This window comes from Schistocerca piceifrons, chromosome 3 (genome assembly GCF_021461385.2).
Source record: "Schistocerca piceifrons isolate TAMUIC-IGC-003096 chromosome 3, iqSchPice1.1, whole genome shotgun sequence".
Lineage (NCBI taxonomy): Eukaryota > Metazoa > Arthropoda > Insecta > Orthoptera > Acrididae > Schistocerca > Schistocerca piceifrons.
The window spans coordinates 67,286,637-67,306,123 of record NC_060140.1 but is presented as its reverse complement, the minus strand read 5'-3'; the positions used below and the strand labels follow the sequence as shown (position 1 = coordinate 67,306,123).

The 19,487-nt window shown below is 45.8% G+C and overlaps 1 protein-coding gene across 1 annotated transcript in view; it reads left to right on the top strand.

Annotated features, from left to right (window-relative positions):
* Positions 1–19,487, top strand: part of LOC124788396 (arylsulfatase B-like) — a 103,394-nt gene that overhangs the window by 40,433 nt on the left and 43,474 nt on the right. Inside the window, exons 4-6 of the mRNA XM_047255662.1 lie at positions 396–619; positions 4,278–4,292; positions 7,067–7,316. Coding sequence (XP_047111618.1) covers positions 396–619; positions 4,278–4,292; positions 7,067–7,316 — 489 coding nt within the window. The remainder of the gene's footprint in view (positions 1–395; positions 620–4,277; positions 4,293–7,066; positions 7,317–19,487) is intronic.

Below are 19,487 nucleotides of genomic sequence, written 5' to 3'. Positions count from 1 at the left end.
TCGATGACTCAGACGAAGAAACTGGTATACGAAACGGCTTCCTCCCACCCCCTCGCCCTTATTTCGGTTCACTCGGGTTGTACTGTTATTATTATTATAGTTAACTTATGAAACGATATACTTTCTCCGAAACTTTATCCCATCAAAATTAATTTGCTGGTTAGTTCGTTGGTCAATATATTACAAACCTTAGATACGTAAAAAGTCAAAATTCCTAGTTAAGGCCAAAATTCTGTAGCTTTAAGTTTCGTCACAGGAACTTCTTATTCCTAGGTTACGCTGTTATGAAATATCACAAAAATGTCCAATACTTCTAGAATCTGACTTCACCTACTATTACAGAGGCTGTCAATTTAATGCTCTGAATTAGTAACAGGTACTCCTTCTGCCGGCAGGTATGCAGGGTCACGTGATATGGGGCGCCGAGCCCCGCGGGCTGCCAGCGGGCAAGATCCTGCCGCAGTACCTGCAGGAGTTGGGCTACGTCACCAGGGCGATCGGAAAGTGGCATCTGGGACACCACGCCAAGAACTACACGCCCACGCACCGTGGCTTCGACTCACACTTTGGCTACTGGAACGGATGGGTCGGCTACTACGACTTCATATTTGCGACTGATGTAAGATATCTGGTTGTTTAACTCACGCACATACACCTGAAACACACAGTATTGTGGTTACGGCCTATTTCGGCACAGTACACCGCTGTTGCTTAGGTAGTGGACTGGTTTCCAGTTTTCACAACCAGCATGGCTAATATTTGGATTTTCTTGCACTTAGCTACAATTTTCTAATGATACGACCTCGATGCATGTAACTGCATAGTTCTTCGAATGCTGTAGAGGTACGGGCATCATATTTTGGATGGGTTTCGATGAAGTAGTTTAGACTGTTCCCACGAATGAACTGCCACGATTGTCTGGAATCACAAGGCACAGTGAAATATGGACGGGATGAGGCCTAGTTTGCTGTAAGTAATACCTAAGGATGAGAAATATCTTCCTGAACATGTATTGGAATGAATAAATCAATTAAGTATGCAAACACCAAAAATTTTATTACAGCCAACATAATGATGATGATTCTTATTAAATCATATACACAGAGTGGTCCATTGAACGTGACCGGGCCAAATATCTCACGAAATAAGCATCATACTAAAAAACTACAAAGAACCAAACTTGTCTTGTTTCAAGGAGGAAACTAGATCATAGGTCAAACGGATATCAATTGCGTTTTTTAAATAGGAACCCCCATTTTTATTACATATTCGTGTAGTACGTAAAGAAATATGAACGTTGTAGTTGGACCACTTTTTTCGCTTTGTGACAGATGGCGCTGTAATAGTCATAAAACATATGGCTCACAATATTAGACGAACAGTTGGTCACGGGTGGGTTTTTTAAATAAAAATACAGAACTAGGTACGTTTGAACATTTTATTTGGGTTATTCGAATGTGATACATGCATCTTTGTGAACTTATCATTTCTGAGAACGCATGCTGTTACAGCGTGATTACCTGTAAATACCACATTAATGCAATAAATGCTCAAAATGACGTCCGTCAACCTCAATGCATTTGGCAATGCGTGTAACGGCATTCCTCTCAACAGCGAGTAGTTCGCCTTCCGCAATGTTCGCACATGCATTGACAATGCGCTGACGCATGTTGTCAGGCGTTGTCGGTGGATCACGATAGCAAATATCGTTCAACTTTCCACACAGAAAGAAATCCGGGGACGTCAGATCCGGTGAACGTGCGGGCCATGGTATGGTGCTTCGACGACCAATCCACCTGCCATGAAATATGCTATTCAATAGCACTTCAACCGCACGCGGGCTATGTGCCGAACATCCATCATATTGGAAGTACATCGCCAGTGTGTCATGCAGTGAAACCTCCTGTAGTAACATCGGTAGAGCACTACCTAGGAAATCAGCATTCATTGCGTCATTTACAATGACATCGATAAAATGGGGGTCAATTATCCTTCCTCCCATAATGCTGCACCATACATTAACCCGCCAAGGTCGCTGATGTTCCACTTGTCCCAGCCATCGTGGATTTTCCGTCGCTCAATAGTGCATATTATGCCGGTTTACGTTACCACTGGTGGTGAATGATGCTTCGTTGCTAAATAGAACGCGAGCAACAAATTTGTCATCGCTCCGTAACTTCTCTTGTACCCTGTGGTTGAACTGTACACGACGTTCAAAGTCGTCGCCATGCGATTCCTGGTGCATAGAAATATGGTACGGGTGCAATCGATGTTGATGTAGCATTCTCAACACCGACGTTTTTGAGATTCTCGATTCTCCCGCAATTTGTCTGCTACTGATGTGCGGATTAGCCTCAACAGCAGCTAAAGTACCTACTTGGGCATCATCATTTGTTGCAGGTCCTGATTGACGTTTCACATGTGGCTGAACACTTCCTGTTTCCTTAATTAACGTAACTATCCGGCGAACGGTCCGGACACTTTTATGATGTCGTCCAGGATACCGAGCAGCATACATAGCACACAACCGTTGGGCATTTTGATCACAATAGCCATACATCAACACGATATCGAACTTTTCCGCAATTGGTAAACGGTCTATTTTAACACGGGTAATGTATCACGAAGCAAATGCCGTCCCCACTGGCGGAATGTTCGTGATACCACGTACTTATACGTTTGTGACTGTTACGGCGCCATCTATCAGAAAGCGAAAAAAGTGGTCCAACTAAAACATTCATGTTTCTTTACGTACTTCACGAATATGTAATAAACTGGGGGTTCCTATTTAAAAAAAACACATTTGATATCCGTTTGGCCTATGGCAGCGCCATCTATCGGGCCAACAATAGCTCCATCTGGTTTCCCTCTTCAAGCTAGATGAGTTTCGTTCTTTGTAGTTTTTTCGTTTGATGCTTATTTCGTGAGATATTCGGCCCGGTCGCTATCAATGGACCACCCTGTATGTTAGTTTCGAGTCTCAGTCGGATACACAGTTTTCATCTGCCAGTAGATTTCATAAAAACGTTGAATAAAACTTTATATTAATATTTTTGCTTGGATTACTCAAATCTTTAAATCATGAGATTTTATTTATCTAAGTAGTTTGAGGAGTGAGTACAACAGATTGATTGTACAGGAATTATTTTGAAGAAAACATTTAAGAGGAAGGTTGAAAATGCCGTCTTGTGCTATAGAGTAAAGAACGTAAAACACTGAATCCAACTTTCAGATGCGAAATTGACTGCCAACCACGGTGGCGAAACAGAAACTATGAAACAGATGCGGGGCCCCGAATTATGATGATGCACGTGCATTGACAAAGACTGAACCAATATAAACAAAGATTGTTAGGTAGGATAATGATGTAAGCTGAAACAATGAATTAAAGTTTGTATTACTGCCGTTGTTCTAACCCAGGGCTCCTGCTTACTATACAGATGCGACAGCCGTTCCCCATACAGGCACTGAAGCACCCCCAGCTCGTACGTCTCCCTCCGCGATATGAACCCTGTCCATTGGTATTCCCCTTCTAAACATGCATCATTATTGCCGAGGATCTCCAGTATTGAAATAACACATTATCGTTGTGCCAAACGGCGTTAATACTACATTTATATCAGGCGTAGCTGATGCATTTATCATATACAGCTTATACTTCTAAGACGTATTATGTCTCACTTTATCTATGACATGATGTAGGCTGAAGCAATGAACTAAAATTTGTACGAGTAGGTGACTTGGGTTCATTGGGTTGTTGGTTGGGTTGTTTTCAGGAAGTCGGCCGTGCCCTTTCAAAGGAACCATGCTGGCATTAGACTTGGTTTCGAATCTCACCAGTGGTACAAATATTAATGCATTGCTTCAGCCTACATCATTATTGTAGACAAAGGTGAGACTCAGTAAGGGCCAGGAACATTAACTGTATATGACTGAAGACTGTTAGATTAAGATTTATCATCTGCCTCTTGATGATTCGTATTCGTTAATCATTGATGAAACATGCGACTTTCAGATGTACTAGGTATTTTCAAAATATTCCGGAACTTTGTCCACAATATTCTTCTACTCTTACTTTTTACTTTTTGTGCATGGTCTTCTTCGAAATATTCTCCTCCACAAGTGATACACTGTTGCCATTTCTATTTCCGGAAGCAGTCTTGGTACGCCTCTTGCTTGATCGCGGGAACCGCCGCCTGTGAATTTTCTTTTATCTTGTCTGTCGTTGCAAATCTTTTTCCTTTCTGCGGGTTTTTAACACTGGAAATAAAGAAAAGTTCCTGAGGGGGCAGGTCTGTAGAGTACGGAGGATGAGACAGCACGGGGATTTTGTTTTTGGTGCATGAACAGGGATGAATGTGGCGATGCGTTATCGTGATGCAAGAGTCATGAATTGCGTCGCCACATTTCAGGCAGTTTCCTTCCTACAATTTCTCGCAGGCACCACAACACGTCCCTGTGGTACCATCTATTAACAATTTCTTTCTGTGGCATGCTGTCATGATGAACTAATCCTTCAATGTCAAAGGAAACTGTCAGCGTGGCTTTGATATTTTACCTTGCCTGCTAACGTTTTTGGTGTTAGATAACCTTTCCCGACCCATTATGAAGACTGAAACTTCGCCTCAACATCACAACTGTAGACTCACGTCTCACCAGCAGTTATGATTCTCTTGAGAAACACCTCGTTCTCATTTGCGCGATGGAAAAGCTCTTCACAGACTGCGAAGCGAAGGTCTTTCTGGTGTTGAGTCACGAACCGTGTAGACGAACTTGGCGGCAACACGATTCATTCCAAGATGCTGTGTCAAGATTTTGTGGCATGGTCGAACCGAAATGTTACATTCTTCTGCAGTCAGTCTTCGACTGGCATGCACAATTCCACTGATGTTCCTGACGTTAGAGTCATCGGTAGATGTCGAAGTGAGTCCTGAAGGAGAGTCACCATTAACTTCCATCCGGCCATCTTTAAACCGTGTGAACCATTCTTAACACCGAGTATGGCTTAAGAACTCATCACCGTAGGCTTCCTGCATCATTTGGTGTGGCCCTGAAAAGGTTTTCTTCAGTTTTACGCAAAGTTTAACGCAGACACTTTGGTCCTCTAACACTGCCATCTCGAAATTCGCAAACTGCGGGACACAACTTTCTATTCAGTAGAGCACTGAACAATAATTGACAGACGCACAACAAGGAAACTTCCGGCTGTTACACGTTAAACACAGGCGTGTTCAGGTATGCCAACCGCATTTCGCTTCAACACACCGTTGGCGCGAAATTACGAATGTTCTGGAATTTTTTGAACAGACCTGGTATATTATCTATGTGTTGTCGTCTAAGAAAGTTAAATTTGTTGTTGAGTATAAGGTTTAGTTGAGCGCTAGTATTTCCCGATTTATTGAGTGACATCTGATCTAATTTCACGGGTGATTTTTCTCGTGATGTTTGGGAGCAAAGAAGGGCTTATTTCAATAGTGGTAAAAGTCTATTTTTGTTCATTTTGAGAGACAGAGTCCTAAAGTTAAATGAGCGCTGAAAAATCTGCAGTTGAGATACCAGAAATATTCAATAAAATAATTCCAGTCCCAAGGAAAGCAGGTGTAGACAGATGTGAAAATTACCCAACTATTAGTTTAATAAGTCACGGCTGCAAAATACTAACGCGAGTTCTTTACAGACGAATGGAAAAACTAGTAGGAGGCGACTCGGGGAAGATGTTTGCATTCCGTAGAAATATCGGAACACGTGAGGCAATACTGATCCTACGACTTATCTTAGAAGCTAGATTAAGGAAAGGCAAACCTACGTTTCTAGCATTTGTAGATTTAGAGAAAGCTTTTGACAATGTTGACTGGAATGCTGTCTTTCAAAATCTCAAGGTGTCAGGGGTAAAATACAGGGAGCGAAAGGCTATTTAAAATTTGTACAGAAACCAGATGGCAGTTATAAGAGTCGAGGGACATGAAAGGGAAGCAGTGATTGGGGAGAGAGTGAGACAGGGTTGTAGCCTCTACCCGATGTTATTCAATCTGTATATTGAGCAAGCAGTGAAGGAAACAAAAGAAAAATTCGGAGTAGGTATTAAAATCCATGGAGAAGAAATAAAAACTTTGAGGTTCGCCGATGACATTGTAATTCTGTCAGAGACAGCAAAGGACTTGGAAGACCAGTTGAACGGAATGGACAGTGTCTTGAAAGGAGGGTATAAGGTGAACATCAACAAAAGGACAACGAGGATAATGGGATGTAGTCGAATTATGTCGGGTGATGCTGAGGGAATTAGATTAGGAAATGAGACACATAAAGTAGTAAAGGAGTTTTGTTATTTGGGGAGCTAAATAACGGATGATGGTCGAAATAGAGAGGATATAAAATGTAGACTGGCAATGGCAAGGAAAGCGTTTCTGAAGATGAGAAATTTGTTAACATCGAGTATAGATGTAAGTGTCAGGATGCCGTTTCTGAATGTATCTGTATGGAGTGTAGCCACGTATGGAAGTGGAACATGGGCTATAAATAGTTTGTAAATGTGGTTCCACAGAAGAATGCTGAAGATTAGATGGGTAGGTCACATAACTAATGAGGTGGTATTGAATAGAATTGGGGAGAAGAGAGTTTTGTGGCACAACCTGACTAGAAGAAGGGCTCGGTTGGTAGGACATGTTCAGAGGCCTCAACGGATCACCAATTTAGCATTGGAGGGCAGCGTGGAGGGTAAAAATCGTAGAGGGAAACCAAGAGATGAGACCACTAAGCAGATTCAGAAGGATATAGGTTGGAGTAGGTACTGGGAGATGAAGAGGCTTGCACAGGGTGGCGTAGCATGGAGAGCTGCATCAAATTAGTCTCAGGACTGAAGACCACAACAAAACAAGACAATAGCTTCTTGCTAGAGATGAACCTTTCTTTCTGTTTGTGTGGATCATTAATTTCAGAAGCATTATCGACACAAAAGCGGAAGTAATGGACTTGTACGACTATTGAAATAAGCCCTTCAAATCTTGACACACTCTTATTTTCCGCGTCTACAGTGTCTTCCTGTTTCAAGCAGAGTGTTATCTTGTAGGAGATGCATGGTTACGACATGCGCGACGACATGAAGACCGCCTGGGAGTACTCTGGCCAGTACGTGACGGACGTGTTCACGGGCGAGGCTGAGAGGCTCATCGGCGAACACGACACGCAGCGGCCGCTCTTCCTGTACTTCGCCCACCTCGCCTGCCACGCCGGCGACGAGGCGAAGCTGCTGGACGCTCCTCAGGAAGTCGTGAACAGGTTCAACTACATCTCTGACCCGAACCGGCGCCTCCTAGCAGGTGATACGCTGCAGCATTCGCGACAGCGGCGCTTTCTTAATAACACTCTCTTTCAGGTTGACAAGCCTCCCCTTAGAAAAATTTATCAATTACTGTGCTGATAAACCCCTTATGTTATTTGATTTTCAAACAGCTGAGCAAAACTGAACGTACTCAGACATTTCTCTCTTTACTTATTCTGATCATACTGACATACCAAATTTTTAGCGCAACGCAATCTGACTTGCAATAATCCCTACAAAAGAATGGCCCTGACTAACAATAACCTATACCTTTCTGAATCACTTACCTCACAAAAATCTTCGTTACTCGAACTACCGCAATACAGCGAGCGCCAATACTGCCAGCAAAATAAAAGACTCTAACTACTGAAGGCACTAACTGTTGATAGGCCTAGTTAGCAAATGAAAGATTCTGATAGAGAACAAACAATGTAATTACCTTAATAGTGTTCAAAAGTCATCATATATATGTCAGTTCATGACATCCAGTCTTACAAATTTAGTCTCTCTAATGGACACACGTCCAGATCATCCGCTCTCAAAACTCCGCCATCTCACTCCCCACATCCACCACTGCTGGCGGCTCACCTCCAACTACGCAACGCTACGCGCTGTTCACATCCAACTGCCCAGCACTACAATAGCCAATATTACAACAATGCCAACCAGCCACAGACTGCACACAGCACAACCAGAGATTTTCATACATAGCGCTCGTGGCGTTACCAATATAAAAACCTACTCACAGTTTTGTGAGTTTGTAGATCAGTAGAGGAGGGAAAGCGTGCTCCTATGCACATTGCGGTGAAGTTCAATTAACTAAACAGGGGCATGAAAACATTTATTCACAAAGGTATTCCTGAACTATATTTAACTTGGAGCTCATACGTCAGTATTTACGTCATCTGCAGACTGATAGTTAAAGTCATTACAAGTCGTATGTTTTAGAATGATTAGCACCTTCAAGTACATGTGACAAGAGCAAGCCCACAAATCTCGTTTTCTCCTGGGTAGCAGGTCAGGTGTTGAAATGCGTTGTGGAGCCAAAACGGTTATTCTCTACTAACATGCGTAGTTCAATTAGTTGTGCTGCACGACCATTCAGAAGACATCAGACTATAAAGTTTGTGACATTCTTGTGGGAAGGCTGTTCCTCACAGAAAAAAAACAAGGCACCGATTTCATCTACACATCTACATCTACATTTATACTCCGCAAGCACGCTGGACTCGCATTCGGGAGGACGACGGTTCAATCCCGCGTCCGGCCACCCTGATTTAGGTTTTCCGTGATTTCCCTAAATCGCTACAGGCAAATGCCGGAATGGTTACTTTGAAAGGGCACGGCCGACATCTTTCCGCGTCCTTCCCTAATCCGATGAGACCGATGACCTCGCTGTTTGGTCTCTTCCCCCAACCAACCCAACCCCACCGAACGGTGTGTGGCGGAGGGCACTTTACGTGCCACAGTCATTACCTACGTTTCATGTTCCAGTCGCGTATGGTTCGCGGGAAGAACGACTGCTGGAAAGCCTCCGTGCGCTCTTGAATCTCTCTAATTTTACATTCGTGATCTCCTCGGAAGGTATAAGTGGGGCGAAGCAATATATTCGATACCTCATCCAGAAACGCACCCTCCCGAAACCCGGATAGCAAGCTACACCACGATGCAGAGCGCCTCTCTTGCAGAGTCTGCCACTTGAGTTTGATAAACATCTCCGCAACGCTATCACGTTTGCCAAATAACCCTGTGACGAAACGCGCCGCTCTTCTTTGGATCTTCTCTATCTCCTCCGTCAACCCGACCTGGTACGAATCCCACAAAGATGAGCAATACTCAAGTATAGGTCGAAAGAGTGTTTTGTAAGCCACCTCCTTTGTTGATGGACTACATTTTCTAAGGACTCTCCCAATGAATCTCAACCTGGCACCCGCCTTACCAACAATTAATTTTATTGATCATTCCACTTCAAATTGTTCCGTACGCATACTCCCAGATATTTTTCAGAAGTAACTGCTAGCTGTGTTTGTTCCGCTATCATATAAACATACAATAAAGGATCCTTCCTTCTATGTATTCGCAATACATTACATTTGTCTATGTTAAGGGTCAGTTGCCACTTCCTGCACTAAGTGCCTATCCGCTGTAGATCTTCCTGCATTTCACTGCTATTTTCTAATGCTGCAACTTCTCTGTATATACCGAGCGACGTGGTGCAGTGGTTAGCACACTGGACTCGCATTCGGGAGGACGACGGTTCAATCCCGTCTCCGGCCATCCTGATTTAGGTTTTCCGTGATTTCCCTAAATCGCTTCAGGCAAATGCCAGGATGGTTCCTTTGAAAGGGCACGGCCGATTTCCTTCCCCATCCTTCCCTCATCCGAGCTTGCGCTCCGTCTCTAATGACCTCGTTGTCGACGGGGCGTTAAACACTCATCTCTTCTTCCTCCTCCTCTCTGTATACTACTGCATCATCCGCGAAAAGCCGCATGGAACTTCCGACACTATCTACTAGGTCGTTTATATATATTTTTAGAAAACCAATGGTTCCATAACACTCCCCTCTGTCACGACAGAGGTTGCTTTAATGTCTGTAGACGTCTCAACATTGAGAACAACATGCTGTGTTCTATTTGCTAAAAACTCTTCAATCCAGCCCCACAGCTATTCTGATATTCCGTTGACTCTTACTTTGTTTATCAGCCGACAGTGCGGAACTGTACCTGAGAGCCTGTATCTAATATTTTCTGGGTCTCATGAACAAATATAGCGAGTTGGGTCTCACACGATCGCTGTTTCCGGTATCCATTTTGATTCCTACAGAGTAGATTCTGGGTTTCCAGAAATGACATGATACGCGAGCAAAAAACATGTTCTAAAATTCTACACTAGATACATGTCAGAGATATAGGCCTATGGTTTTGCGCATCTGCTCGACGACCCTTCTTGAAAACTGGATCTACCTGTGCTCTTTTCCAATCATTTGGAACCTTCCTTTCCTCTAGAGACTTGCGGTACACGGCTATTAGAAGGGGGTCAAGTTCTTTCGCGTACTCTGTGTAGAATCGAATTGGTATCCCGTCAGGTCCAGTGCAGTTTCCTCTGTTGAGTGATTTCAGTTGCTTTTCCATTCCTTGGACATTTATTTCGATGTCAGCCATTTTTTCGTTCGTGCGAGGATTTAGAGAAGGAACTGTAGTGCGGTGTCCCTCTGTGAAACAGTTTTGGAAAAAGGTGTGATTATGACAAGGTACCACACTACAAAAATATCTTATTACCCCACACGCTGTGTAAAATCCTAATACTATAATAGCTTCTTGCAGTCCTTACAAGTAAACCGTGGTAACATAACGATCATAATAATTCAGCAATACACAAATATTCGAACACACAGAGAAGTCGATAGCAAAGTTCACCATTTTCCGGTAGTGGCTGAATCGACAAAGCCGACTTGTGACTCGCACTGAAGAGAATCAAGGAAGTGGCCACACGATGCATTGAATAAAACATGGCTGATTAAATAACATTGTATAACGTTAGTACAGATATCTCACGTGATAGTCCCGCAGTGCTGCAAACGATAGAGGTTAATGGTTATACGGAATCGTAAGTCAAAACTGGACTTGCTCCTGTCCTAAATCACCGTTCAAGTGAGCACAAAAGCAGTGCACCATATTTACGTGACCATGGAGCAGCGACTACATGCTGCTAGTCGTCTCGTCAACGCCCCGTAACTTCAATCTGAAACAAAATCTGCCTCGCCTACTAGCTATGACACCGAACAAACTTGGAGGGGATGCAAAGAACAATCAGGTGGATGAATTTGCTAATGGTCTCCCATCAGAAGACTTGAGGGAGAGCACTTGGTTCCTGCGACTCAGGATTCTCCACTTGGTTTGACGTCAAAAATTCGAATACGGTGTCCCTAACGCGTGGGTCCGGAAGAAGCAATCACGTCGCCGCTTGTTTAAAATGGTTGGGCAGACAGATGACGCCACTGTCTGGTAACATGGGCCGGCTTCGAATAATATCACATCCAATCGCCTTTCCCAAGCTGCTGCCTGAAAGTTCAACCAAGAATTTCCACCTGAATTCACCCAGTCGCATGTGTTGTAACTGCACCCACATTCATTCAGTCTAGCGATCATCCATGTTTTGGACAGATGTTATGGTACATAACGTATTACAGGCACATAACGTGCTGAATACCAAATGTTGTAAAAATGAAGATAAAAAAAACTCAGTTTCAGCTGCTAGCATGTAAAAATGTGAGAAATCGCAGGCAAAGAAAAGATGTTATCACCCGTAATCAAAACACATTATAAAAGCACAAATTTATATCAGTTGGATTGGTTGACGCCTTTAGGTATTGGACCATGAATTAGGGTGGTTCACGAACGACAACTCAAGTACACATGTTATTCCAAAACGTTATCGTGGAAGTAGGGGCCATGAGGCGCTGGTGAAATAACAAAAAATGGTTCAAATGGCTCTGAGCACAATGCGACTTAACTGCTGAGGTCATCAGTCGCCTAGAACTTAGAACTAATTAAACGTAACTAACCTAAGGACATCACACACATCCATGCCCGAGGCAGGATTCGAACCTGCGATCGTAGCAGTCGCGCGGTTCCGGACTGCGCGCCTAGAACCGCTAGACCACCGCGGCCGGCATGAAATAACACACACTGCTAAAGATACCTTTTGTAGCGTTGGCAGAAGAGCCAATACCGTGTTGCTAGAGGAGCCGAAATGCACGCGTTTAATTACACGCAGACTGGCGTCAGGTCTGGAACAATTAAAGGAGTTGAGTCTAATAAGAAAAGAACGTAGTTCTTGGAATACTTAACTTTAATCCATATTTGGAGTACATCGCTCTTGCAGCACATGCTTCAATATAAATATCAGTTGAATACGGCGCCTTGCTAGGTCGTAGCAAATGACGTAGCTGAAGGCTATGCTAACTATCGTGTCGGCAAATGAGAGCGTAATTTGTCAGTGAACCACTGCTATGAACGTCGGCTGTACAACTGGGCGAGTGCTAGTAAGTCTCTCTAGACCTGCCGTGTGGCGGCGCTCGGTCTGCGATCACTGACAGTGGCGACACGCGGGTCCGACGTATACTAATGGACCGCGGCCGATTTAAAGGCTACCACCTAGCAAGTGTGGTGTCTGGCAGTGACACCACATTCCTCCCCCGCAAATTGGCGAACGGTTGTGTCACAAGGCTTCCGCCCGCCGTGTGGAGGACCCCATGTTGACGTATGCGACGAGGTGGGGAGCCTAACAACAGGCGAGGCTGTGCCACCCGCACCCGGCCATTCGGTCCGAGGGGAGCTAGGAAACGCCTGAAAACCTAGTCCAGGGTGCACGCCAACATGCGGTGTATGCGCCCGTAGAGAGACGGGAGGGGCCGAAGGGTCGACCTCCATCGGGGCGGGGCAGCCGACGGGCGAAGACGGCATCTGGTCCGGAGCGGGCAAGAGTTCCATGTCGGAGGACAGCTGGTCACGGGAAGCGATCGACGGCGCGTGACCCAGGGAGGCGCTTGGCGGTTGCAGCGACGCGTCCACTGCGGGCGCCGCCGGCGGGAGAACAGGCGGCGGCGGCGGCGGCGCGTCGCCATGGGGCAAAATGGAAGGCATCGTCGGTAACACCTGGGGATGAGGCGAGCCAGTAGATGGGTCCCCAGGGCGCTGACCGGACGGCACCGTCGCTGAAAGCAGACGGGGAGCGGCAGAACCCATGCGACGACAGAGGCGCAGCTGATTGAGATGCCGACGCCCCTCACCAGAGGCCCCAAAAACCAGATACATAGCGCGGCCGAGGCAGCGAAGAATGCGCCCTGCGAGCCAACGCCGTGAACCTCGATAGTTGCGATAATATACAACGTCACCTGGAGCAAAAGCAGGTGGCTGCCGCTGCACAGTAACCTGATACGGCGGATGTAGCAAAGACATCAAGGTCTATGAGGACGACCGTGGAGCAACTCAGCCGTCGAGCGACCATCTCGGGACTGAGAGCGATACGAAGACAAAAAGAGCAATAACGCGTCCTCCCGAGCATGCGACTCTTTCAGCTTCGACATCTGACTTGAAAGTCCCGACCAATCGTTCAGCGGCACCGTTTGACTGAGGCGAAAACGGCGCGGATGTCAGATGTTGAATACCATTGGCTGACTGAAATTCTGCGCACATGAATTGTGGGCCATTGTCGGAAACAATAGTCTGTGGAAGACCTTCAATACAAAAGATAGGAGACAACGCTTGGATGGTGGCAGATGACGTCGTGGAAGACATCCGGAAATTACTGAATGAATCAACCACAACCAGCCATCGAGCATTCCAGAATGGACCAGCAAAATCAATGCGTAAGCGTTGCCAAGGGCAAGAGGCCTTTGGCCATGCAAAGAATTTCCGTGGTGGTGCGGAGTGTTGTTCGGCACACGCCATGCAAGAAGAGCACGTATTCGTAATCGCAGCATCGATTCCGAACCAAGTACAGTGCTGACGAGCAGGTTGTTTCGTGCGCACTATACCCCAATGTCCTCGGTGGAGAAGCCGTAAGACAGAGGACTGTAACGAACGTGGGACCACGACCCTGGACTGATCATTATCAGAACGCAACAGCAAAACACTTCGTCATACAAAAAGTCTCACCTTGTGTGCAAAAAATCGGCGAACCAACGGATCCTTGATCCGTGACTTTGACAAGGGCCATTGCGTAGCAACAAAACGCAGAACGGTAGCAAGGACAGGGTCGGCAGCTGTGGCAGCAGCTACACGACGAAAATCAACCGGAAACGATTCGACCACGTCATCGGTTTCCGAATCAATGAACATGCAAGCAAGTTCGGAAGAATCGAATGCTCTATCCTCAGCAACAGGCAAACGGGACAACGCATCGGCGTTTCCGTGCTTAGCAGTGGACCGATACAAGATATCGTAGCGGTACTGCGAGAGGAAAATAGACCAGCGAATGAATTTCTGCGCTGTACGTGGAGGTACAGGCTTGTTCGGATGAAAAAGCGATGGCAAAGGTTTGTGGTCTGTGATGATGGTAAAGTGACGACCATACAAGAAATCATGAAACTTAGTAACACCAAACACGGGAGCCAATGCTTCTTTCTCGATCTGAGAATAAGTTCTTTGCGCAGACGAGAGCAACTTGGACGCAAAGGCAATAGGGCGATCGAGCGAACCATCTTTGTGCGCAAGCACAGCACCGATCCCGAAATCTGATGCACCTACCATCAACAAAAGGGGTTTCTGGGGAGTATTTGAAAGCAACGCCGATTTCAACTGGCGAAAGGCGCGTTCGCATTCTGTCGTCCAGACAAACGGAACACCTTTACGGCGTAAGCGATGAAGCGGAGCTGAAATGGAAGAGGCGTTGCGCACATAGTTCTTATAGTAATTCATTTTTCCCAGCACACTCTGTAGCTGCTTCAAATTCTGCGGCGAAGGCAAGTCTTGTATGGCACGGAGGTGTTCTGGACTGGAATATATGCCTTGGGCATTGATTACATGTCCCAGATAGGGTAAGTCACGAGCAAAAACACACATTTGTCCTTCCGCAAGCGAAGGCCATTTTGTCGCAAGACCTGAAATAATATTCGGAGATTGGCTAAATGTTCTTCTTCCGTCTTTCCGGAGATCACAATATCGTCCAGATAGTTTGCAGCAGTAGGGACCGACGCACAAACAGTTCGCAGATATTGCTGAAACAATGCAGGGGCGGATGCACACCCGAACGGCATTCTTTTGAATCGGTACAAACCAAGATGCGTGTTAACCACCAAGACGCGCTGGGATTCGTCGTCCACTGGTATTTGCAAGTACGCATCTCCTAGGTCCAACCTCGAAAAGTATTTACCTGGGCACAGTTTGTAAAAAAGATCTTCTGGGCGGGGTAAAGGATAAGTTGCAATCACTAGTTGTGGATTCACCGTTGCCTTGAAGTCCACACAAAGTCTCAATTTTCCGGAAGGTTTTGGCAAAATTACTAAGGGTGGGGCCCAGAGAGAAGCCTGCACACGTTCAATCACACCTTGTGATTCCAAATCGTGTAATGTTCTTGCGACCTCATCACGCAATGCGTGGGGAACATTGCGCGCTCTGAAAATTTCGGTTGCACGTTTACTTTCAGTTCCAAATGTGCTTTATAGTTCTTAGTGCAACCAAGGCCCGGTGCAAAAATGTCAGCAAATTCTTCACATAGACGAGAAACACTGGCTGAAGGCACAGTCTGATTCACTGATAGGACCTGATTGACTATAGACAAGTTAAACAACTGAAATAAATCTAAACCAAACAAGTTCACTGCAGAAGAAGAACGAAGTACCTGAAATTACACAAGTTTTGTATGTCCCTTGTATGTTGCAAGAAGGCAGCACTGTCCTAACACAGGGATATTCTGACCGGAATAGCTAGTTAACTTAACATTTGCAGCATGCAAGGGAGGTGTGCCCAGTTGTTTGTACGTGTCATGATTGATTAGTGAAACTGCAGCTCCGGTATCGAGCTGGAATGGGACCACGTTGCCATTAATGTCCAAGTCTACAAAAAGTTTATTGTCCTGCTGACGACAAGAGCGACTGTCTCGTGCAACGTGAATAGACACTGGTACAGAATCACTTGCTAATTGACGTGATTTCCGGCGACGTCGACGCACACATTTTGTGGGACGAACACAGTCACTGTTAGAGAGAGTGGCACTGGGCGGAGTGGAATTAACTACATGAATTTCCATGGGCGACGGTTCACGAGCCTGAGTATTCTTGGTTCGATACCGATTCCGGCACGAAGCAAAGGGCCCGGAATGGTTTTGAGTGTCTGATCTAACCTTTTTCTGGCAAACACTCTGAACATGTCTTTTTTATTACAGAAAAAGCAAATAGCTTGGCGTGACGGGCAATTCTCACACGAATGTCTAGTAGCACACCGCGGGCATGACTTTAGCACTGCATTTGCTGGCTTGCGCGGCAAACGTAGCGGAGGGCTTGACGGCAGCTGCGCGGACGGGCGCGAGGGCTGTTTACTGTTCCGTGCAGATCGCCCGGCGGGCCGGTTAATGTGACACACAGCTGGCAAAGTTTCAAATGATTCCTGAGCAAAGTCAAGAGTGTCTTGCCTATCCAATATGTCGATCACTTGTTGTAGGGAGGGATTGACTAGTTTCAAAATCTGTTCCCTTATACGAACATCAGAAACGTTCTGTGCAATTGCATCACGCACCATAGTATCTGAATAAGGGAGTCCACATTCACACTCAAAAGCACAATCCCTAATAAGGCCTTGCAAAGTTGCAACCCACTCCCGATTCGTTTGACCGGCCGTACGTTTGGTACGAAAGAACGTATACCGTTTGGCAACTACATTAACTGATTTTTTGAAATATGCATCTAATGTAGACAAAATTTCGTCGTAGGACAGAGTTGCTACGTCGCGTCAGGCAAATAATATCACTATCACTCGGTACGTGTGCACCCCAACGGATGATAACAAAAAAGGCTGCGCTCGTTATGTTGAATTCTGTAGGCGGCGAGATGGAATCCAAATTGGCGTGACCACTCCGTCCAGCTTTCCAGTGCCGCATCGAAAGGACGAAAAGGTGGTGCAACTTCATGTTGTGGCTGCGGTAGCGGTGGAGCGGCGGCGGCCGCATCGTTTTGTATCGCACGTTGACCCTGGACGAGCTGTCCAAGGGCATCCAATAACGCCTGCGTCTGCTGATTCTGCAAGCGATAAAATTCGGACACTACATCTGGAGTTTGTGGCGAAGCCATGACACAATGAAATCAGTCTATCAACAAACACAAAATCCCATTCTCGTCGCCAATGTAGTGTTGGCAGAAGAGCCAACACCGTGTTGCTAGAGGAGCCGAAATGCACGCGTTTAATTACACGCAGACTGGCGTCAGGTCTGGAACAATTAAAGGAGTTGAGTCTAATAAGAAAAGAACGTAGTTCTGGGAATACTTAACTTTAATCCATATTTGGAGCACATCGCTCTTGACTGTACATGCTTCAATATAAATATCAATTGAATACGGCGCCTTGCTAGTTCGTAGCAAATGACGTAGCTGAAGGCTATGCTAACTATCGTCTCGGCAAATGAGAGCGTAATTTGTCAGTAAACCACTGCTATGAACGTCGGCTGTACAACTGGGCGAGTGCTAGTAAGTCTCTCTAGACCTGCCGTGTGGCGGCGCTCGGTCTGCGATCACTGACAGTGGCGACACGCGGGTCCGACGTATACTAATGGACCGCGGCCGATTTAAAGGCTACCACCTAGCAAGTGTGGTGTCTGGCAGTAACACCACACCTTTTTGTTTTAAAGACTTTCTCAATAATAAATTTTTAAGTCTGGCAGTTTCTTAAAAAAAAAAGACAATTTCAAAAACAATTTCCAATAGCTGACAAATTTTCTTTATGAAAAGGAGATTGCAAGGTATGACGTTGACAACTTCGCAATAATAAGATTTTTAACTCATCATATATATATATAACAATTCCTTAAAAAACCCTATAAGTAGCTAGTTTGTACTAAATTTAAAATAGTTGTTACAAGATAAATGTGAATAAGCTAGCACACAAACCTTCACATTAAAGGCAGTTCTCAAAAAAAAATTTCCTTAGCTCGGTGAGTGACTGACACGTCTCAAGCGGCTCAGACCTCAGTAGTCGGAATAGTTATTGGTGGTCTACAGGGCCACAGCAGATCAGCCCCAAAACTTACATTACAAGCCACCATCTCCCCGAGCTACCCAAAACCAGAAGACGTAGCAAGGACGTTGCCTGTACAGACTCTGAACCACAGAGACACACGACACCGACCCTAAATCACCCAATCAAGGTGGGAATGAAACGACCCGACCAAGAAGCAATTCCCGCAGACAGGCAAACGAAAACTGTGGTGGGAAGACCCCAAAAACCCACTGGCGAAGACATTCATACACTTCACTAGAACTTGAAACACCCTATATACCTCTGTTACATAAAAACAGTACTCAACGTGTCACACTCCACCACAGCTCCGGGTACACGTTGCACTTCCTTATGTTCGTCAGAGCCAACCGCTGCCAGGGGTTTCAACGGCCGATAAGAAGACATACGGTCCCACGCGCTGATCTCCTGCACCACGGCTTCTAAGTATCATAAGCCACGTACATGCGGGTAAGGCAGATTTATCCCCTGACAGCCAAGAGGTCGGCCAAAGCACGTGGCGAGTGGTTGACGACCCCCAACAGCAGGGCCCCGCTCGCGCCACCACCTCTCTCGGTCACCGCCCAGCACGAACTCCCCGATCGTCACTCGACCGTACACTTGCTCCACCTCCCGCCAGAGGGCGGTAGCGATCCAAACAGAGCGCCAAACCGAAAGCGCCACCGCAAACACTAGACGCGAAGCGAAAGCACTCCGCCTGGCGCGCTTTTCGAAGAGCCGGACACATTGTCTAGTCACATTAACGTGACCTCTTGTCAAATGTCTGAATAATAACATTTTGCAGCAGGGACTGCTGCGAGACGTGCAGGGAGAGAATCAGTGAGTTTCTGGAAGGTACTGAAGAAAAATGTGGAATCATGCCGATTCCACGCTCGAAGGTTCAGGATCCATAGCGCGAGCAGCCCAGTGCAGGTTGTCCCACAAATTCTGTATTTGATTGAAATCGGGGAGTTAGGTGGGTGTGGGAGTAGGCTAAATTCATCTTAGTACTCTTTGAACCACGAACATGCAGTGCGACCCATGTGACATTATGCATTGTCCTGCTGGAAAAACAAACTGTATGTAGGGGACGACGTGGTCACCAAGGATAGATGCATACTTGTGTTGATCCATTGTACCTTCCAGAATGGCGAGATCACCCACGAAATGAGACGAAATCATTTCCCAGACCATAACGTTCCCCCCTCTGGCCTGGTCCTTTTGCTTTAAGACGTCTCACGCTGTACACGCCAACGGCCATCTGTCTGATGCAGCATAAATGATGATTTATCTGGAAAGTCCATCTATCACCACTCGGTGAACGCTGAAATTGCGGTAATAGCGTACAAACACCAGACTTCGTCGCCGACAAACAGCGGTCTTTATGGGTGCATGAAACAGGCGCCTCCTGCAGAGGCTCATACGCAGCAACAATCGCTGAAAGGTCGTTGAGGAGACACTG